Source organism: Parasteatoda tepidariorum, chromosome 2 (genome assembly GCF_982258835.1).
Source record: "Parasteatoda tepidariorum strain Cologne lab strain chromosome 2, Ptep-v5.0, whole genome shotgun sequence".
NCBI classification, from domain to species: domain Eukaryota; kingdom Metazoa; phylum Arthropoda; class Arachnida; order Araneae; family Theridiidae; genus Parasteatoda; species Parasteatoda tepidariorum.
Window position 1 is genome coordinate 2,166,571 of NC_141756.1, and position 21,045 is coordinate 2,187,615.

Genomic DNA, 21,045 nt, shown 5'->3' on the forward strand with positions numbered 1-21,045 from the left:
TACACATTTGATATTTTACATCTGTCACCAAAATACATCATTAATTGTACTGTGCAACTAAGATTTAAAATAATAAAAGTATTTTTTTTTTTTAAATTTAAAGTTAGATTCTATATCTCATTTCTATTTATTTTGATTTTGAAAATAATAAATATTTTTATCATAAATTAATAATGAATTATTTTTATGTCCCACACCATTGCTTTTCTTTTCATTACATTTTTCACTGATTTCCATCTCATGTTGCATTTTTTTCTTTATCAAATGAGGTGAAATATGAATAAAACCATTTAAATATTCTTTTAAGTTAATTTAAAATAATGTATTTTACTACAGTAACCTAATAAAATCTGCTTAATTATGCTGTACTTAGTTATTTATTACCTGTTATTAATACCTGTACCCCACTCCCTAAAAGCAAGCATGAACTATGGAACTTCCTGTTAAACATTTGGAAGGAAATTCCTCTTGCCACTATGGCTAATTTAGTGGAAAGCATGCCCAGAAGGGTTGCAACTGTGATCGCAGCCAAAGGAGGCCATACCTCCCATTAATTTTAATAAATATTGGTTTATGTCGTTATAGTATCGTGTCCCGTCACTTTCTTCCAAATAGTGTAGATAAGTTAAGCTAAAAAAAAAAATTTGAAAATCTATGTACTCATTGGAATTTTTTTTCACAAAATTTCTTTATAGAAAATCAGATAATGTCAACAATACTGTAAGCATATTATGAGAAGAAAATACCAGTTAATAACCCTACTGCATCAAAAAATAGACTTTGAAAGGGAAGAATGACACTATTAGGAAATAAACATCTGAATTCATCAGCTTTTTCTTTTTCTGTTTTTGGTATAATAGGGAAATTTCTTTTTAATATAACCTCAAGCTTCATAAATATACATTTTCCACCAATAAAATATGATGTAGATTTTAATTCAAGCTTTTTCATTCAAAAGGTAGAATTTTAATTAACATTATTTTTATTATTTTTTGAAAAAAATTCATGTTTATTAATTACTTTCTACAGCTATGCAAGTCTATATTAAGACAGCATTAAATGTTTACTTTAATCTGTACTTTCAATCTCAAGAATCAAAACATTTTTAAAAATGTAATTTCAAATGTGTTGGAATTTAACACACACCAAGAAAGTAATTTCTTTAACTAAAATTAATTAATGCAGCATTTTATTTAAATTAAATTTTAATACTAAGAAAAGAAAATAATGAAAGTATCAAAAATTTAAAACCCTGTTTTTTGACTTTTAAAATCAATATATATATAGATAAAAAAATTAGTTAATTTAAATTAGTGATTTTTTTAAAAAAATCATTTGATTTAAATCAACGAACCCTGGTACAAATGGGGCTACAAATTCTGATTTGAAACTTAGTGTGCTATATTTTTTACTCTCCTCATCTATATTTTCTTTATAAATATTTTATTTTCAAATTGTTGCAAAACTGGAAAATCAATTTATTCTACGCATCAATCCAATTTCTGCAGATACTTTTTGTTGAAATTCTTTTCTATGTAATTTTCAATGCTGATTAAAAATTTCTGCCCCTTTTGCTAACCAATGTATAACCATATAAAAGAAATTAAATTTTAGAAAAACAGCAATAGATGATGGCAATATTACATACCGCAGTTTAGATGATGCTATTGAAGAACCCTGTTTTGATGAATTTATGTACATAGTTAAAGAAATGTGGAATGATCATCAACAGGTAGTGATGGACTACTGGGACTAATCATTCCAATATTTGAAAAGGGCGATAAATTAGAGTGTATTCATGAATATATCCTATAAAACTTTCCTATAAAATTTTACTATATTAATATTTCCTATAAAACTTTCTCTTGCTTAATTTATGGAAAGCCATAATCTTTTGCTGAGAATATCATAGACAAGTATCGCTGTATCAAAGTATCAAACTTTTCACCAAACTTAAGATGTTATAAAAAACCAATGCGCTTCTTAATTTCAATAAATTTTACGATTGGCCAAAAAAATTAAGTGACGTCCATAGAGAACAGCAAATGCAAGGGAAAAACAAAGAGTGAAAATGAAAATAGAATATTGAATTCATTATAGTTTTCAAAATAAAAGTATTAACTGTCAAAATGTAGAATAAGTTGATACTGAAATATAATGTCAAATCTTACATTTTAATTTAGTATGTGACAAGAAAGATATTGAGAAAAAGAAATAAACATTTTCATTGTGACTGTAGGTAAAGTGTTTAGTTCTAGGAGAATTAAACTAAGAGTTTTTTTTTATTATGATGTTATTTTATCAGATTTAGTAAAATGAAGTTTTCTTTCTTTTTTTCTTCATAAGTACTACTTTGAAGTTGTTAATGAATTCCTAGTGTTGGCTGTTGGTGTTTAAAGCCTCATTTTTAAAATTTTTTCAGAGATTCATAATTATGTGTAGAGTTAATTTATTTTGTCTCTGCTGTGAAAATCAACATATTTTCATCAACATGATGGAATTACTTTTGAATAGTATAAATTTATATGCTTCATTGCAGTGATAGTGAAGATGAATATAGTGATGATGACGACATGAGCTGGAAAGTACGAAGAGCTTCTGCAAAATGTTTGGAAGCTATTATTTCCACTAGACACGAAATGTTGCTAGAATTTTATAAAGTTATATCACCAGTTTTAATATCACGATTTAAAGGTATGTATTTTTTAACCTGTTAATGAAGCTACTATACATGCAATTAAAACTGTAATTACTTAATGATTTTTCAAACATTTTTATGCTAGAAAGAGAAGAAAACGTGAAGGTAGACATTTTTCATGCTTACATTGCTTTACTGCGTCAGACACGTCCTTCTATCTCAACTGTGAATCTTGGCATTGAAACAATGGAGCTGGAAGAAGGGTAATTTTTTTTTCAAGGAGTTAACCAGAAGAAGATTTTTAAATACAAACTTAATATTTTATTTAAAAAAAATATTTATGTGATTTTCAATCTTTCAATGCTTATTTGGTATTAAATAGGGCTTCATTTTGATATTAAGTAATTAATTATTTTTAAAAAATTAATAATAGAGTCAGCACAAAATGAAGACATCAGGAAAGAAAAAGTTGAGAAATTTTATTAATCAAGAAAATATCAAGGAATTCAATTAAAATATTCGAAAAGTCAAGAAAAATTAATTAATTTGAGTTTAAGGTAGCTAAAAGTTCAATATTTTTTCTAAAAAATATTGTTTATTTTCTACTCAAGTTTAGCAAGTTTAAGTGTATATATATATATATACAGTAAAACTTCTAGGCCAAAATGACTGTCCGGTTAAAGGAGTGTACGCTTTGCGGTGAATGTACATAATGGATTATACTTAGAAGATCCCCCGAGGAATTAAAAATAAGTCCGTATTGAGAGACATCCGTTTTGCAGGAGTGTCCATAACAGGAGATTTCACTTTGTATATATATATATAGCTCAATAAATGAATACAAAGAGGATAAAATGAAATAAATTAAGTTTTATTTACTGTACATAAGTTCAAAATATAGAGAAAACATACAAAAAAAATTATAGAATCATGAAAAGAGAAGAAGAAAATTATTAAAATAAATTTTAATAACGTAAAAAAAAAATTCAATAAAAAAACGTAGGAGAATATGATATAATCTCTTCATCAGCTCGCTCAATTATATCTGCAAAAAGGAGCACTTTCTAATACTGTATCAATAGAGCCAAAGCAAAATATATCAATACAAATTTTGAAACATTGACATAATTGAAATAGAAAACATTGTCATAAATATCAAGTAAAAAACAGAAAATAAAATGTAAAGAAAAAAAACAACAAAACACAAAATGAAATCTATAAAGCGAGTAGCGAATTCAAATGATTCATTCTTGAGAATTTTCCCGTACATATAAGTTCACTTGAATTCGCTACTCTCTTTATAGATTTCGGTATATTTATCACTTAATGTGTTCTATCTTGTTTCAAAAATTTTTTGAGTTCTCCTCACACTATTGTATTCATATATTTTGCTTTGGCTATATTGTTACAATTAGGACTGGGCTATGTTAAGATTTCAGCATCGTGATGCATCGCCACTCAAACCTCGCGATCTCACGTTACTGTTTCACATTTGGTTTTGCCAAATTTTGCATTCTTGCACAACTTTGTTTTTTTATTTATTTGATGCTACTGTACAGTAAGACTAAAACTGAAATTTTAAATATATGTATTAGAATTTAAACTGTGTGTTTGGAGAAAAAAGAGAGTAAGATTTCAAGAGAGGAATATTCAGATAAAATTTACAAAAAGTGAAAATTTGCCAAAATGCATGAAACTAGCATTATACGAATTATATTCATTTTATTGATATATATAAACAACTAAGTGATTTCTAATTGAATGTTGTATTTAATTTCAATAAAGTTATATAAAAAATGTAATCAATAGGGAAATAAGTAAAGATAGGAGTAAATTAAATGTATGACTTTATAGCCTGGTATATCAATGTTTAGTAAAAAATATTTATTGTATTGGTTTTTTTTCTGTTTATTATTTTTATTTTGATTATTTTCTTCTTTTGGATTAAAATAATTCTGTCTTTTTCTCTGTCTTTTTCAATTTAAACAAAACACATCTTTTCAACTTTCTGATTTTGCTGAAAAAAATCGGAAGTTTTTAAATTAAAGAAAGAGGGTATTGAATAAATAATTAACTAGTGAAACAAATAATTCATTAAAATTTTACATGCAGCTTTGAAAAAAATTAGTAAATTATCTTTAACCTTGGCTAACAAAAATTATTGCTACTTTTCAGCATTCTTAAGGATGATTTGGTATTTTAGACAAAAGCACATTAAAAAATTATTACATTAAGAAATAATTTTTCTAGAAAATAAAATTAGAAGAAATTTGTGCATTTTTTTCAACTTTTATATTATAATAAATTAATCTTAACAGGAATATTTTAGCAATTAATATTTGATATTTGTGGATAGAGTGTAGTGTTGAAAAAGAAATTACTTTTGACTTAGTAATCTGATTTCAAAAAGTCTGATTTTTTGAAATTTATTTTTCAGAAACTATTCAACTAATTTCTTTTAACTTTTTCATTTTAAAATAAAAAATTATATTCTTTAAAAAAAATTATATACCTTACAATTCAAACTTTTTGCTACCATTACTAATAAAAAAATTAATTAAAATCATTTTTGCATAAAATTATCTTTGGATAAACAAATTTTATAATTTTGTGCTAAAACTTTTCAATTCGAGTAAAAAGTTCTCGAGATATGACGAAATACGCAGAAAGTAGCATTAACATCAAGAGATCCTAACTTTCGTTCGCTCTCTTGACCAAATTATTAGGACTATATTTCTCAGATTACGGCTACGCCTTATATTTTGAGGGTCAGGAATCCGTCAAAAAATTTATTCAGATAAGTATGTTTTTGTACCTCACTTGGTAATTTAAAATATTGTCTGCTTAAACTAATTAGCATATTGAGGTCTCTCCCTCAAACCACTAAAGATTAAGTCCTGATGCGTAAAAATCAGATCAATAGACCAAAAGTATTAGCCTGCCGCAAAGTATGTCAGCCAACTGTAAAAATAAAATAGATACAATTATAAAAATAAAATAAAATTTAAAATGCGCATTGAGCCAACAATTTAAAAACCTTTATAAACAGAAAAATAAAAAACGTAATAGGAAAAAGATAAAAAAAAAATTGAAAAGATAGAAAATTGATAAAGATAGAAAACTGAGAACAGCCGATGCGTATAACCTCTTGTCCTTTCATTCTCCAGAATTTCTTGAAGAATATCCTTCAATAATGTATTGAAGGCAGTAGAAATATTGAAGGTAGTAACCTTCAATATTTTTGAAGAAATAGCGAAAAACTAGTATAAAAACAAAATTTCCTGGAAAAAGATACAATGGAAATTATTATGCCTTCAATATTGTAAAAATCAATTATTTAAAAATTTATTTTCAAAATTATTGCTAACCTAATGTATTATTATGTTGCTAAACTATATTTCGTGAAAATAAAATTTAACTGCACACTCTTATAAAAACCGTTACAAATAAGGAACATCGAGAAAGATCGAAAAGCAATCAAGTCGAAAAAGAAAATGCTGAAGAAATAAAAATGAGACGACTGTCTTAAAAATAAAATTTGCATTTGATAAGTTGTCTGTTTAAAAACTCGTTTGCCAAAATTTTTTGCAAAAATATTAGATTTTTTATATTTTCTAACAATAATAATAATAATTTTTTAATAATTGAAAACGTGGTCAATATGCAAAATTGCAACTTTATACAAAATTATTAATGAAACCATTTTATCCATCGTCTCAGCAATCGATGTCGCCTCGTGATCGGGGGAAATGCTCTTCGCGTGCGTTTGTGAACATCGATGTTGAATTGTAGAATTGCTTTTCGTGGCATCATGAAACATCGTACTCATCGTGCGTACATTGGAATTTCTGATGCTTTGTAAAAGACGCCTACCTTAACATTGAGTCGGCGATGATTACACAACATCGATGTTTATCGATGTATCACCCAGTTCTAGTTACAATAATAGAAAGCACTCCATTTTTATATATATAGCCGTGTGAGCTGATGAAGATATATCCCCCCCTCCCCCGGGTTTTTATCCAATTTTTTTTTTCCTTCCTTTTGTTTATTTTTTGTTATTTTTTTAAATGTTATTTTGATTTAATATTTTTTTTCACTTTTCATTATTCTGTAATTTTTTCCATGTTTTCTGTATATTTTAAACTTTTATATATATATATATATATATATATATATATATATATATATATATATTGTCATTTTAAATACTACAGAAAGTACATTTTATGACAAATTCAAGCATTAAATAACTTCAGTGTTCATGGAATTAAATTTTTAAAGAAAATTCTAGTAAGTAAAATAAATGCAAATTAAATACTTAACAAATTTTATAGGGTTGAAAATTATTTAAATTAAAACTAAACCATTACAGCACTGAATAAGATTCAATATTTAGTAAGGAATATACTTCAACTTTAAAACATTTTATTTTAATAAATTAAAAGAGATTTTACAAGTCTTGAATATTTACAGAAGAAAGAAAAGCGAGTTGAATTTTACAGTTGTAATATTGCATTAAAATATCCAAGTATTCAAAATCACATGGAAAAATGTTGTAGCATTTACTGCCAGAAAAGAAAAAAAATGGTTGAGAAACTTTGAAATTGTATAAATATATTGAAATTGACATAAGTAAATCTTGTCAAAAAAGTGATTATTTTAATGCACAGTTCAAAACTTGCATGTTGTAATAATAAAGCATTAAAAATACCAGGATTTTTTAAATCATGGAAAAGCATAATGATAAATACCAAAAAAACGATCAAAATCCCTGTATCACTGCCAAAATAACGATCGAAAAATCATGCGGAATATCGATAAAACGGCACAAGTGGACCACATCAAAAAATGGTTATCTAATTGAGCGATTTGATATTTGCGATTTGTAATAATGTTGTGCTAAAAATATCCGAATTTTCAATGCCATGTGGTAGCGCATAGTTATAACTCAGCGGCGCGACAGCCCTTGCGGACCAAGGCCTACTGTGCCCATCTCATTTTTCTTGACCTTGGGCTTTGGGGTGCAGGAGCAGATGTTCCGGTCAGGTGGTCAGAAGAACGCGGAACCCCCAGTGTTTAGTTCCCAAGCATGCTTGGTACTCATTTATCGACCCACTGAATGGGATGAAAGGCTGAGTCAGCCTTGTCCGGCCCGAGGATCGAACCAGGGACCTGTGACACGACAGCGCTACCGCTCAGCCACCGGGCGTCGCATAGTAATAACTGCCAAGAAAAATATAAGTCATTTGGATTTGTGCAATTAAAGTAAGTTGAACCGATCCTATTTAAATTCACCAGTCAAAAATTTAAAGACCTTTAAACTTATTTCGGTTTTAATAATTTTTGTATTTGTAATTTTAGAAACTACATGGAAATATATAGCAATAACTTTTGAAAAAATTATAGAAAATTGCTTGATTCCCGATAAACTTGGCACACATAAAGAGCATCAAAAGTTATAACTAAAATTCAAAATTCACAGATCGTAATAATGTCATATTAAAAATATTGGTTTTTTTAAAAAGATGTGACAATAAAGCATTAAGCATAAAGAAAAGCAATTAAAAGAAAGAACTACATCGATTATGTAAATGTAAAAGAATAAGGCAAAGATGAAAAATTTATATTGTTCAAGTATCATGGTCACCAATTTCCTAATCATTGATTGTTGTCTTTCAGCCCAGTGACTTTATTAAAGCAACAGACTCCTCACATAATTAAGGCTCTTCATCGTCATTTGAGAGAAAAAAGTATTAAAACAAGGCAGGGCTGTTTCCTAGTATTGACTGAATTAGTTACAGTTTTACCAGGAGCTCTATCTGAACATATGCCTGCTCTTATACCAGGAATACAATTTTCACTTGGGTTAGTAACATTTGTAATTAATTCTAACGAGTCTTCCTATAAATCCTTTATTTCCTATATATATTTTAAAACTTTAAAAAACATTCTATATTTTCCTATATTACCAAAAAAGTCCTATAAATCCTATTGATGCCTACACAGTGATGTCATCGTGCTATTGCACACTTCAGTATACAGCTATAGATATAAAGTACTCCGAATTTTATAGATGAGGGTAAATAGGGTATTTATTTGGGTAAACACCCCTAAGTTCAATGGTTATGTTTTTGTTTTACTAAATTACATGTATTTAAGTCAAGATGAAAATTGCTCAAGAGTTAATTTATTATTTAGTAAAACGAAAAATTTATTCAATTAAGCATACAAAATTGTAGAAATCAAATTTTTTCTTTTATTAAGTGTGCGGATCTAATTTGTTATTAATGCACCAAATGTTTTTTTTTTTTTTTGTCAACCATATTTGGCACATTTTTATTAGCTCTGCATTTCTAGCATTCCTAAACCCGTATTAAGTATTGCAATCCTCATAAATTCAAAGTTCACTTGTCTTCAGTGGTGTAGTTTTAATGTATGTTCGAGGGGGGGGGGTTATCTCCTAATACATGTGTGTGTATATATATATTGTAAATGCAATACATATGTATATATGTATTGTAAATGTATAAATTACAAAAAATAAATAATGAAAACTATAATTACATCCTACTTACCATGCAATAGTTCATTAATCAAGTAATGTTCAATTTCGGAGGGGTTTTTGTCCTCCCCCAAAACTGCACCTCTGCTTATCTTTCTATCATTTTTTGACACAAACCCTACATTTCATAAATAACTGCAAATCTATAACAAATGTTAGCCCCCTAGGCCTGTTTCGTTATATGCCTGAACGGTGCCAATGCCAAAAACAGAATAAAATATTGCAACCCTTTAATATTCAAAGTTCGCTTGTATTACAGTTAAATTTTAGTAACAGTGCAGAGTATGTCAGGCAATGGCACTTAACATTTAAGAAATCTAAGTGTAGGGTATGCTGGACAGTGGCACTCAACTTCCAAAAAACATCCATTTTTTTAAAATTACAATTTAAACCTATTTTACAAACTATTTTTAGCATTTAATTATAGTTCATAAAAGAAAAATACTGCAGATCAATATCGAATAAATACCGCCTCGGCAACAATTTTTTAATACATTTGCACAAAATTTTGGTAAATACGTTTCAGACACATTTTTTTAAACATTTCATAAACAAAAAATAGAGCAAATCAATATTGATTCATAGACAATTGGACATATAGTTTTTATAGATAATTAGACATTGATATATTGAATCATAGTTTTGTTACTACTCAGCATAAATTTCCCAATTCCCCTAGAAAATAAATATGTAAAAACTCATCTGAATGTTAGAGTATTTCATTTTCACAAATCTTCTAATTGACAAAATCATCATCGATAACAATCCAAGAATGTTCAATATCATAAACATGCACAAAACTAAAAAATAAATATATCCTAATTCAATTAAAACTCTTCTAAAAATTATTCAAATAAATCACTCGCCCTGAAGGCCAGAGTTCACTAAACTCTTTATTGTAACAGAAATAAAAAACTTTTTCTTATAAAAACTTCATGATATACTCAATATTAATTCAACTTCTTATCAGTGCCTGATTGCCAATAACTCACTTCGAAAATTCCATAATTCAATCATTTCATTCCATTCAATTATGCCATAACTCAAACCAAATTATTATCAGCTATCACTGAATTTCGCGAGAGAAAGAAAACGCTAAACAAATCTCTTCTGAGACTACTTGTAGTTTTATCTTCCTTAAATTATCATTTCTATTCATAGTCTCTAATATATGTGATTTTAAAACAAATATCTAAACCAGGAAAGTTTTGTCAGAATTATATTTTTGAAGTGCAAAAATTTATTCGGACTTTAAATAATCTGAAGAATTTTTTCCAGGATGTGAATATTACATATTTTATTTTTTGATCCATGTGATATCTTTCTGAATAATATAAATCTCCAATGTTTTAATAATTTAAATTGACTGTTGCTTTGAGTTTTTATGTCATTACTCATTGATTTAAGAAAATACAGTTTACCATGATTTTCAAAGTGGTATAACATGCATGCTAACTTGAATGTTTCAATATTTTTGAATGTGAAGTTTAAATGGGATAGGGAAGCTGTTTTCTGTATCTTAAAAACTGCTCTGGGTGGGGGTAAAAAATTAAATCTTTTTTTTCCTTATTTAAAATTGCATGTTTAGCTTATTGAATTATTAAAACCAATATTTATATATTCATCCCCTGTGGCAGAATATTTTAGGGGGATCAACCTTCCTATCACTTATATCTTTCTGCAAGATTCTTTTAATAAAAATAATTACTAATATAAAGTAACAAAAGCATTTTGTTTTTATTTTTAAAAAAACCCTGCTTATATAGAATAAATCTGCGTATAATGTTTTAGTTGTAAATGCAATAATTTGTAGTACAGTCAAACCCCACTATAGTGAACCATCAAGGGACCGAAATTTCAGTTCACTATAACCGAGTGTTTACTATATATGTTACGCAGATAATTTACCTAATGGTTCCCAAACTCCTCCCTTTTATTGCACATTATTCAAATAAATGACTGAAAAATATTATGTAGTAGCAAAAAATGTGTTATTTTTCATTACTCTTCGTCTTGCGTACAAAAAAAATTAGTAATCTTTAGCTGACGAGCAATCCTCAACATCAGTTATGGAAACACTTCCCGACTATCAGATAATTTTTCCTGAATTTCTGTTATTCCGTTTTTTAAACCTGTCTAACCAGCCATTCGAGCACATGAAAGTAGTCTCATAAAAACATTTAGCGAATTCATCCACATTTGTCCAGATACAGGAAAATTGCGGCTTCTTCGAATGGTGAACCACTTCAGTAATGCTTCTTCATCATCCTTGTGATCTACTTTTCTCAACTTATTCTGCCTTCTAAATTTTTTCATGAGTGGAAATTATTAATTGCCTATTTTTCCATATGTTACAAACTTCAGATTTGAATAGTTTATATTCCCTGAAAATATCAAAAAAATGAAGAAAAAAATCAGTCGAAAACAGAAAAAAGCTCATTATATCCAACTTCCTCACTTTTTTGGTTCACTATATCCACAAAAAATGACATTATGCGTGTATAGCAAGGCAAGGGACCGAACATTTGGTTCACTATATCTGGGAGTTCACTATAAACCATGTTCACTATAGCGGGGTTTGACTGTATTATCAACATCATTTTTGGATTTTGAAGGTGGAAAAATGCCCTTATTTAATAATAATAATGCCCCCATCATTGATTATATTAAGCAATGATAATTAAGAATCACAAAATCCATAGCATTAGCTACCAAAAAAAGAAAGTTAGGACGAAATCACACAAATTGGACTCTCGTGTCGGATTCAAATGCATGTTTCATTTCAAGAATGTAATAATTAATTATATGCAAAATATCAGATTTTAAAAGTTATGTGGAAATCAATCCTACCAAATCACTGCTAAAATTTTTTAAACTTAATTTCACTTTAATAGTTGCTTTATAGTAGTGTTTTATTTTTATAAACTATTTGTAATCAAATACAACTTTGTTAATCAAATACAACTTGTTGAATACAACTTGTTGAAAATACAACTTTAATCAAATACAACTTGTTGAAGTCCCTTTTCCTCCCTCTGAAGTTTCTCTAAAAATCATTTCCTTGGGATAAAACTGGTTGACCTTTATACAGGGATGAGATTTTTTTTGTCTCTCGAATTTCAGCCTTTTTATCAAAAACTCCGATTCTCTAAAAGTTTCGTTTTTTTTTTAAATAAATATCCCGTTTTTTTTTAAATTCAGTCATTGAAGTAAAATAATTATATTTATTTACGATTTTCAAAGATAAACAGAAAATTCAATCTACGCCCTAGCTGCTAACCCTTCCGCATTTTTACTTATTTTAGCTATTTTCTCCGATTTCACGCACAGAAAATAAGATTTTCCGTATTTTTTATCCGTCGGCTGGATAGCTCGTATTTTCGTAATTCAGATCTCGATTTTTATTCACGCGATTTTAATATCAATCATCGATTTTCGTATTTACCTGATTTAAAAGTTGCACATTGCGATTCTTATTTAAGCTATTTAAATATCGTATATTATGATTCTTATTTACGACATTTAAAAATCCAATATCGTGTTTTGTATTTATGCATTTTTAAAATCTCGATTTTATTATCAAATCTCGATTTTCGTATTTACCTGATTTAAAAGTTGAACGTTGCGATTCTTATTCAGGCGATTTAAATATTGTACAGTGCGATTCTTGCTTACGAGATTTAAAAAATCTATATCGCGATTTGTATTTACGAGCTTTTAAAGCCCCATGTAGCAATTCGTATTCACGTGAGCTTAAAATCCAATATCATGATTCGTTTTTGTGGTTGTAATATCGCGCGATTTAAAAATTATGCATCGTGATCAAAAAATTAATAAATCATGATTTGTATTTTCGCATTTTTTAAATTCGATGTAGAGTTTCATATTTACGTGATTTAAAAGTCTCATATCGGGATTTATATTCACATGGTTTACAAGTTTAAAAATCGCACTTTTTTGTCAAATTTTTGTTTATATATATATATATATATATATATATATATATATATATATATATATATATATATATATATATATATATATATATATATATACAGTGGAACCTGTAAAAGTGACCACCTGGGTAAAGTGAACGCCTGAGTAAGGTGACCATTTTCTACCAGTTTTATTTCAAGAGTCCTTTTTAAAGAGTCTTCGTAAAGTGACCACCTCTATATAGTGACCATTTGACTTGGTCCCGAGGGTGGTCAATTTAGACAGGTTCCACTGTATATATATATATATATATATATATATATATATATATACTTTTTTTCCTTTCTTTTTTTTTGTTTTTTGGATTTCCTCTTTTATACTTTCTGACTACTCTCATCCCTGGCCACAATAATATCAAACTTTAACTTCACATTCATCTTTAATTTATACAGTATATATCAGATCTGATAATTTAGGGGTGCACAACCTTTTTGAGTAAAGGGCCACTTGCACAGCAGGTTGACTAAGGAAGGGCCGCACAAGTATTTAGACACGTTAATGGCAAATGTAGTAATATTTCTTTTAACATTAGTGTTCTAATTTTTTTTTATCAATAAACTTAGTAATATATTTGTAGAAAATTAAAGTCGTTCAATTATTAGAATTCATTCGAAAATTTAAAAAAAACTGATACTTTTAAAAAAAGAAAAAATGCCATTTTTATCATATCACACAATACAAAAATTCATTTTAAAAATAAATTCTAATATAAAAAAAAAAATTGCAATGCTCGCAGAATGAAAGTAAGAAATAAATTAATACATAATTAAGTACATAAATTCAATTTAAATATTTTTTAATTGAAGAAAATTTATAAGTTTTCAACAAAAGCCTAAAATAAAAACAAAACTTATAGTTCAAAATAAAATTCAATACCTATTTGGTAATGTACTTTATTATTTCATTTTATTAATTCTTAGATTTTTTTATATGGTAAACGTTATCTTTTTCTTTATCGAAAACGATTACTTAGGCAAACAGTGAGCAGTTTAAATATTCACGTTTTCCACCACTTTTGAATTTGTATAGATATGATAAAAAATGATATAAAATTGTATTTTGACTATACTATAGTATTGTTTATTATAAGAAGTAGTTTTAACATAAATTTCTAAAATTTTAAAATCCATGCTTCTGCACATGGCTTGCAAATTTATCTTCTAGAAGACAAAGGGAAAAACGAAGGTTGGAAAACTAGACTACTTTATTCTGAACCACAAGTTTTTGAATTTCTGCTTGTTTTTAAAAAAAAATCAGACAAATCCATTTCGTAATTTTTTCGATACTTTTAATACTGAGAATATAGAAATATTTTTTTTTTCATTTCTACTGCTTTTATTATAACGCAGCATTTTAACGGAATGTCTTCTACTATTAATTTATTATCACTCTTTCCCTGTACTGTACTGTAATATAAATAACTGGAAACATAGAAAACTGATTTTCAGTGTTAAAGGTTTGTTTTAGGAACTAAGAACAATTTGTTTTTTCTCTTTTTCTTTTTATTTAACTTTTCTTTTTATAGGTATTTTTATTATGACACAGCATTTTTTTCAATGAACGTTATTAATAAACTTTTCTTTATAAAACAAAAGACAGTTCCACAAAGACAGTTTCTTTTAAAAAACAGTTTTTAAGTCCAGGTGCATACGACCCCTGTGATTAAGAGAAATAAAATAAAACAATTAAAGCAATTACAAATTATTATAAAGTAAATAAATAAGTTATTAGAAAAGATTCATTTGCGACCACAGCACTTTTTATTGTATTTAAATGAACATTTTAAGTTTTAAGAAGAATCGAAATAAAAATTTGCTTATTATATTCAAATAAATTCAATTTACAATATTTACAATGCACGATCTTACAAACGCAGAATTAGCAAATAGCGATAACATTGATATTAAAAATAAATTAATAAATAAATAAAATGCTGAAAAATATTAAATGAACAAAGTTTTGTATTTAAATTAATCTATCTAATATTACAATGCGTTGTCAAATCATCATGGTATGTGATATAGATCATAGCCAAAATTGCAAAAAGCACCAAAATAAAGACCAAATTTCTATAATAACGAGAAAGAAATAATTTAAGTAACGATAAAGAAGTGTCATATTTAAATATATAGAAAGTTCAACAAAGAGTTATCGATCGGGGTGGTAATTGTGATAGTGTCGAATCGAAAACCTCATTTGAAAAATATCGTCAAATAAACTAGTTACTATTAAGGAAAGAAAACCATTTCTCAATTTATAAATTTATTTAATTCTATTTAAAATGCGCGGCCAAATTAAAGCTGCATTGTGATCATTCAGAAAAAAGAAGAAAAAAATTGCGAATAACACATGTTGTATCTTCAAATAAATTTTATTTTTTAATATTTTTGAGGTACAAGCATACAGCTATAAATAAATTTAACACTATTAAATGAAGGAAAGCTCCGCATTTAAATTTACCGATATAATTACTTCACTCATAATGTCTGGATACTTGTGATAGTGTAGAAATAAAAACCTCATAATATTCAATTAAGGAGTAAAAAATTTAGAAAAAATTCTAAATGTATGAAAAAGTTTCCTACTCAAATTAGCTTATTTAGTATCAATTCGGACAAACAGTTGAACAAAATAATAAGTAAGGAAAGAAAGAAAAGAAGAAAAAAACGATTAATTGAATTAATCTGCAAATAAATTGCATGCTTGATTCAACCTTTATGAGGCGCAGTGATACCTTTGCACACACTAGTAATAATATAAATAAACAAATTAATAAAAAGATCGACTGCTAGGACAAATTCTAATGAAAACGAGAAATTAAGAAGTTTTAGAGCGCTAAACAATATTTTAAAAGAGTAAAAAATAATAAAGACAGATCAGTTTATACTCCTGGCAGTATGCCAACGAAGAATGAGAAAATCTTCGGAAAAATATCAAAAGATATATAAATAAAAATATTTTTAAAAAAACGGAATAAAAATTTTTGTTTACCAATATAAATTCTAAAAAACAACTTGTAATGAAACATTACTTGAAATTTATTATTGTTTAAAAGTTTATTTTAAAATTAATATTTTTTTTCTGTTTTCTTTTTTGGCTAAAAAAGCTTTTTTATTTCGTAGTTAATTGTCTAAGTCCCTTCACTTATGAAATCAAAAGTAAAAATTTCTTTCTTCCTTCAAAAGAATAAAGCTGGGCAGAGGAGGGTGGAGGGCTCCAGAAGATGCATCAGAATGTATCTTTTTTCAATGACCTAGTCTGACCCCTAAAATTGTCTACAGGCTTTGTGAACAAGATTTCTTCCCTTAAAAAATTCTTTCCAAGATAACTCTTGGCAGGCCTACTGACTATCACCATTGCGGTATGGTTTTTTAAAATAAGCAATACTTCCATTTCTGAGAAAAAGAAATTTTTCTAAAAAGACAAAATAGGAACCCACACAGCTGCAGGAGGTGTTGCATACCCTGACAGGAGGAACTTCTTGGAAGATCTCTTATTTAAACTACTAACTTCAAGAGGAAATAGCAAAGAGGGGGAGGGGAGCATTTCAGAATCTCATTTACCCATAGCTATTGAGCTAGAGGAAATACAAGTTGATTTCAAGAAAAGTATCTTTAAGTGGGGGGGGACAGAACAAAAAAATTCTTTCTTGCAGGAAGGTGGTATCTTTTTGGAGAGGGCACACCAGGTCGTATTTTATTATATCAGGGCGGGATAAGAGGAGTAAAGGGCATAAGGGGCGGAGTGCCCCGTAAACCCCACCTAGAATGAACCCTGCAAATTAATCACACTGTAAAGTTACAGTCACATAATAACATCAATTTTAAGTTATTTTTAATTGCATAATTTCATGTTAAGAATGTTTTAGATGTTTATGCTTTTTTTTTAAATTTTAGGGATAAAAATTCCAGTTCTAATATGAAAATAGATACGTTAACATTCTTAAATTGTGTATTAACTCATCACCCACCAGAAGTATTTCATTCTCATATAGCAGCTTTAGTACCTGTAAGTGTTCTTTTTATTATTCTGTTATTAACACAAATATTTCTCCATTACTTAGCTTTTAGATTTGAAATGTTATGTTTGTAGGATAACTTTTAAAATGCTCCTAAATTTTTTATCCAAACTACTTAAAAGCTATGCAACAAATAATAAAATTTGTATAGCTTAAAGATTTATAAAAAATTTTTTTTCTTTATGTTAGATAAAATGATTGATATGCTAATTAATAAAGTATGCAATATTACTGCAAATCTAATTTCAGAATTTTAAATTCTTTATTATATGCAAGTACATATTATACAAAATTTTGGTATATAAGTATGTTGAATAGATACTTATATTATTGAGTTGACAGCAATATTTTTAGAATGAATAAACAAAAATTGGTTTAAATCTCCTATTTATAAAAAAAAAGTTTAAACCATATTTATCTGTGATTTGACAAATGGGACATGAAAAACAGTGTAAATTATTTTTTAAAATTTTTTTCCGTGTTTGCTACTGCAAGGTGCGTAGCGTTTTTTAAAAGTGCTTATTTTCGATTTTTATTTTTTAAAAGCCCTTAGAGGTGCTTTTTTCTTGAGTGTTTATAAAAAGTGCTTAATTTTCCCTTTTTCAAAATGAAATTTTTCTTTACTATGTTTATTTTCGCTTCAAATTATGCAAAAAGACGCAGCTCACATTGTTCTATTCAACGTTCTCACAATTAATTCAACCCCAATATATTTCGGCGCATTGTCAGGCCATAGTGTATGAAAACGCCATTTGTTTTACACGATTGAAAATTTAATGAGTTTTGTCAATTGTCAAAAATAATGCCAAAATTATTATTTATTTTATTTTTTTTTGCATGACAGTTAAAACAAGATAACGTTCCAACCTTATCTAATTATCAGGGATGAGATTTTTCCGCTCTTTATCGGATTTCTGCTTTTTTCACTTTTGTCTCTCGAATTTCAGCCTTTTTATCAAAAACTCCAATTATTTAAAAGTTTCACTTTTTTTTTTAGAATAAATTCTCCGCTTTTGCAGAATATTCAGCCGTTGAAATAAATTTTTTTTATTTATTTCCGATTTTCAAAGATAAAGAGATAATTCAAACTACATTGCTGCTAACCCTTCCGCATTTTTACTTATTTTAGCTATTTTCTCCGCTTTTACGTGCAGAAGATACATTTTTACCCGACCGCTAGATAACTCGTTTTTTAATAATTAAGACGTCGCTGCTTCAAACGAGCCTTTTAGACGTCCCCAGCCCGAAATCTGCTAATATTACGATTCTTATACATGCGATTTTAATATTAAACATCGATTTTCATATTTATACGGGGTTTTAGTATAAGACATTGGGATTCACATTCACGCTATCTAAAAATTATGCATCGTGATTCATATTTACATAATCTAAAAATTATGAATTGTGGTTTTTATTTACGCTATTTAAAAATTCTATAACGCAATTTGTATTTTCTAATTTTTTAGAATCGAATTTCCTATTCGCGTGATTTAAAAATCCATTATCGTGATTCATATTCACACAATTTTAAAATCCAAGATCGCTATTTGTATTCACACGCTTATAAAATAAATTGTCGCAATTCTTGTACGAAGTAAGTTTTTCTTTAATTAGTTACTATAAATGTGACTTTTTTTCTATCAACAGTTATTAGTATGTATAAGCATATTCAAAACTTACATTCTGTGCTTGCAAAGAATGTGACACAAGCAGGTAAAGAAAGAAAAAAAAGGATTTGTCAAAATATGTTTGATGATGGGCTAATGACTAAATCAATCACCAATCTGTTTCCCCTCATTCATTCACAAGCTGCATTATGAGCAATTTGACCTTTTTAAAAGTTTTTTTACTTGTTTTATAAAACATGAAGCATTTGCAGTAAATTAAACAAAAATAAAAAGAAGATATAGCAAACAAAAGCAATAACTTAAAAAGTGATTCAAATTTTTTTGGAAAAGGCGTTGTTAAACTCAGCATCAAAATTTAAAAAATAATGCTGCTGTTATTTATGCTATAAAATGCAAAATTCTTATCAGATGAAAAGTAATTATCTAAACAGCTGCTGGTTATCATGTAATTTTTCAAACTAAAATAGCTATTTTCGTATGTTAAGGAGTTTAATATATGTTTCTACTTCACAGTTATTGACATGTTTCACAGGGCTCTAGGTAGATTAGATTATAATATGAACATAGTGATTCTAATTGTAAAAGTTTCTTTTCTAAATAATTTTAAAAGTCATGTTACTGATATATTTGTTATAAATCACATAACAGTATTAAAAGAAAGGGAATGCTCTCAGTAGCTTTAATTTGCTAAACTAGGCAGTTTCTCAAGTATTAATTTTCTCCTTTATGTGAACTGAAGAAAAATATAATTTCTAGCTTTATTTTTTCAATTGGTAATTTTACTTTTTACTAAATCTACTTAAAAAGTATCGATGTAATCATTCATATATTAATAGATGAGTACACAATTTTATGTCATCACATAGTTATTTATTATCTTAAATTGTCTGAAATTTATTATTAAACGATTGCATGCGCGTAAAATTTACTCGCGTGGAAATTCAGCTTTTTTACCTTTTGGCCAATCTCATCCCTGAATTATGATATTTTTTTAAAGTGCTTAAAAATATTTTTTTGGGTTCTTAAAGGGTGCTTATTTTTTTTGTTGAATAATTTGGCTACACACCCTGTACTGAATTTTTTAAAGTAAGTTTTGTTCTAGGAGCAAAATAAACATGTTAAATGATAACTTTTGTTGCTGTGATGTAATTACTTATTTTTCTCCTTCAATGCTTGTAGCCTCTTGTGCATGCTGTTGGAGATGTATTTTACAAAATAACTTCTGAGGCACTTTTGGTTCTGCAGCAGCTAGTCAAAGTTTTAAGGCCCTTAGGTTAGTTTTCTCATCTTAACTAGTATTGTTCTGTTGTTTTATTTTTTACTGTGTTATGTTTTAATTTTTTATTATTTCATCTCTAATTTATGATTATTTAAATGGCTATTTATTTTGTAGATCAACAATCAACCCCATTTGATTTTGTACCATTCGTTCACCCTCTCTATGAATGCACTTTAGTGAGATTGAAAGCAGCAGACATTGACCAGGAAGTAAAGGAGAGAGCTATAGCTTGCATGTATGTGCCTTAACTATTACAAAAATATTGTTTTAATAAACCATATTAAAATGTTTTAATCTAAAGACAACCAATGTCAATTTTCGTGAAAGGATTGATTATCACATAAAAATGGCGCCTTTTATCAGTTTCATGTTAATGCAAACGCATTGAGGACAATATTTTTTTTAAAGCTTGATTCTTAACATTTTGCTGAAGATTTTTGATTATTTAAAATTGGTAATTAATGTGGTATTGTGATTTTTAGGAGACCTTCCATGGTTGATTGATAATATTTTCATGTGTATATTCGTCCAAATTATAGATACAATTTTCACCTTTAATATTTATTTACATCAGGGTTGCTACGCTACCTGGAAAGTCTAGAAATCTGGTAAAAGACAGAGAATTCGGTAATTGTCTAAAAAATCAAGGGAAAGTCTGGGAATTAAGCATTTTTGAGCCAAAATCGACTACAGTCAGAGAGTTTGATTAGGCGAGCGCCAGGCATGTGTACTTTGTGTCAAAATTTCCCTCTGTGCAAGTGTTTTCACCCATTTGGCATGGAGTCAAATTTTGCATTGTATATAGTTTATATAGTATGACATGATTTTGTGACTTAAGCAGGAAAAAGTTTTGCTACGATTCATAACAGATATACGGGTGGATGGACTTCAGATTGTGTATTCTTATTTTTGATTAAG

General features: G+C 27.7%; 1 protein-coding gene across 1 annotated transcript in view; it reads left to right on the forward strand.

Annotated features, from left to right (window-relative positions):
- The window catches only part of Cand1 (Cullin-associated and neddylation-dissociated 1), a 92,610-nt gene that overhangs the window by 26,478 nt on the left and 45,087 nt on the right, over positions 1-21,045 (forward strand). The window contains exons 11-16 of the mRNA XM_016071789.4: positions 2,540-2,694; positions 2,784-2,901; positions 8,321-8,506; positions 17,096-17,207; positions 20,028-20,121; positions 20,242-20,362. Of these exons, the coding sequence (XP_015927275.1) occupies positions 2,540-2,694; positions 2,784-2,901; positions 8,321-8,506; positions 17,096-17,207; positions 20,028-20,121; positions 20,242-20,362 (786 nt within the window). The remainder of the gene's footprint in view (positions 1-2,539; positions 2,695-2,783; positions 2,902-8,320; positions 8,507-17,095; positions 17,208-20,027; positions 20,122-20,241; positions 20,363-21,045) is intronic.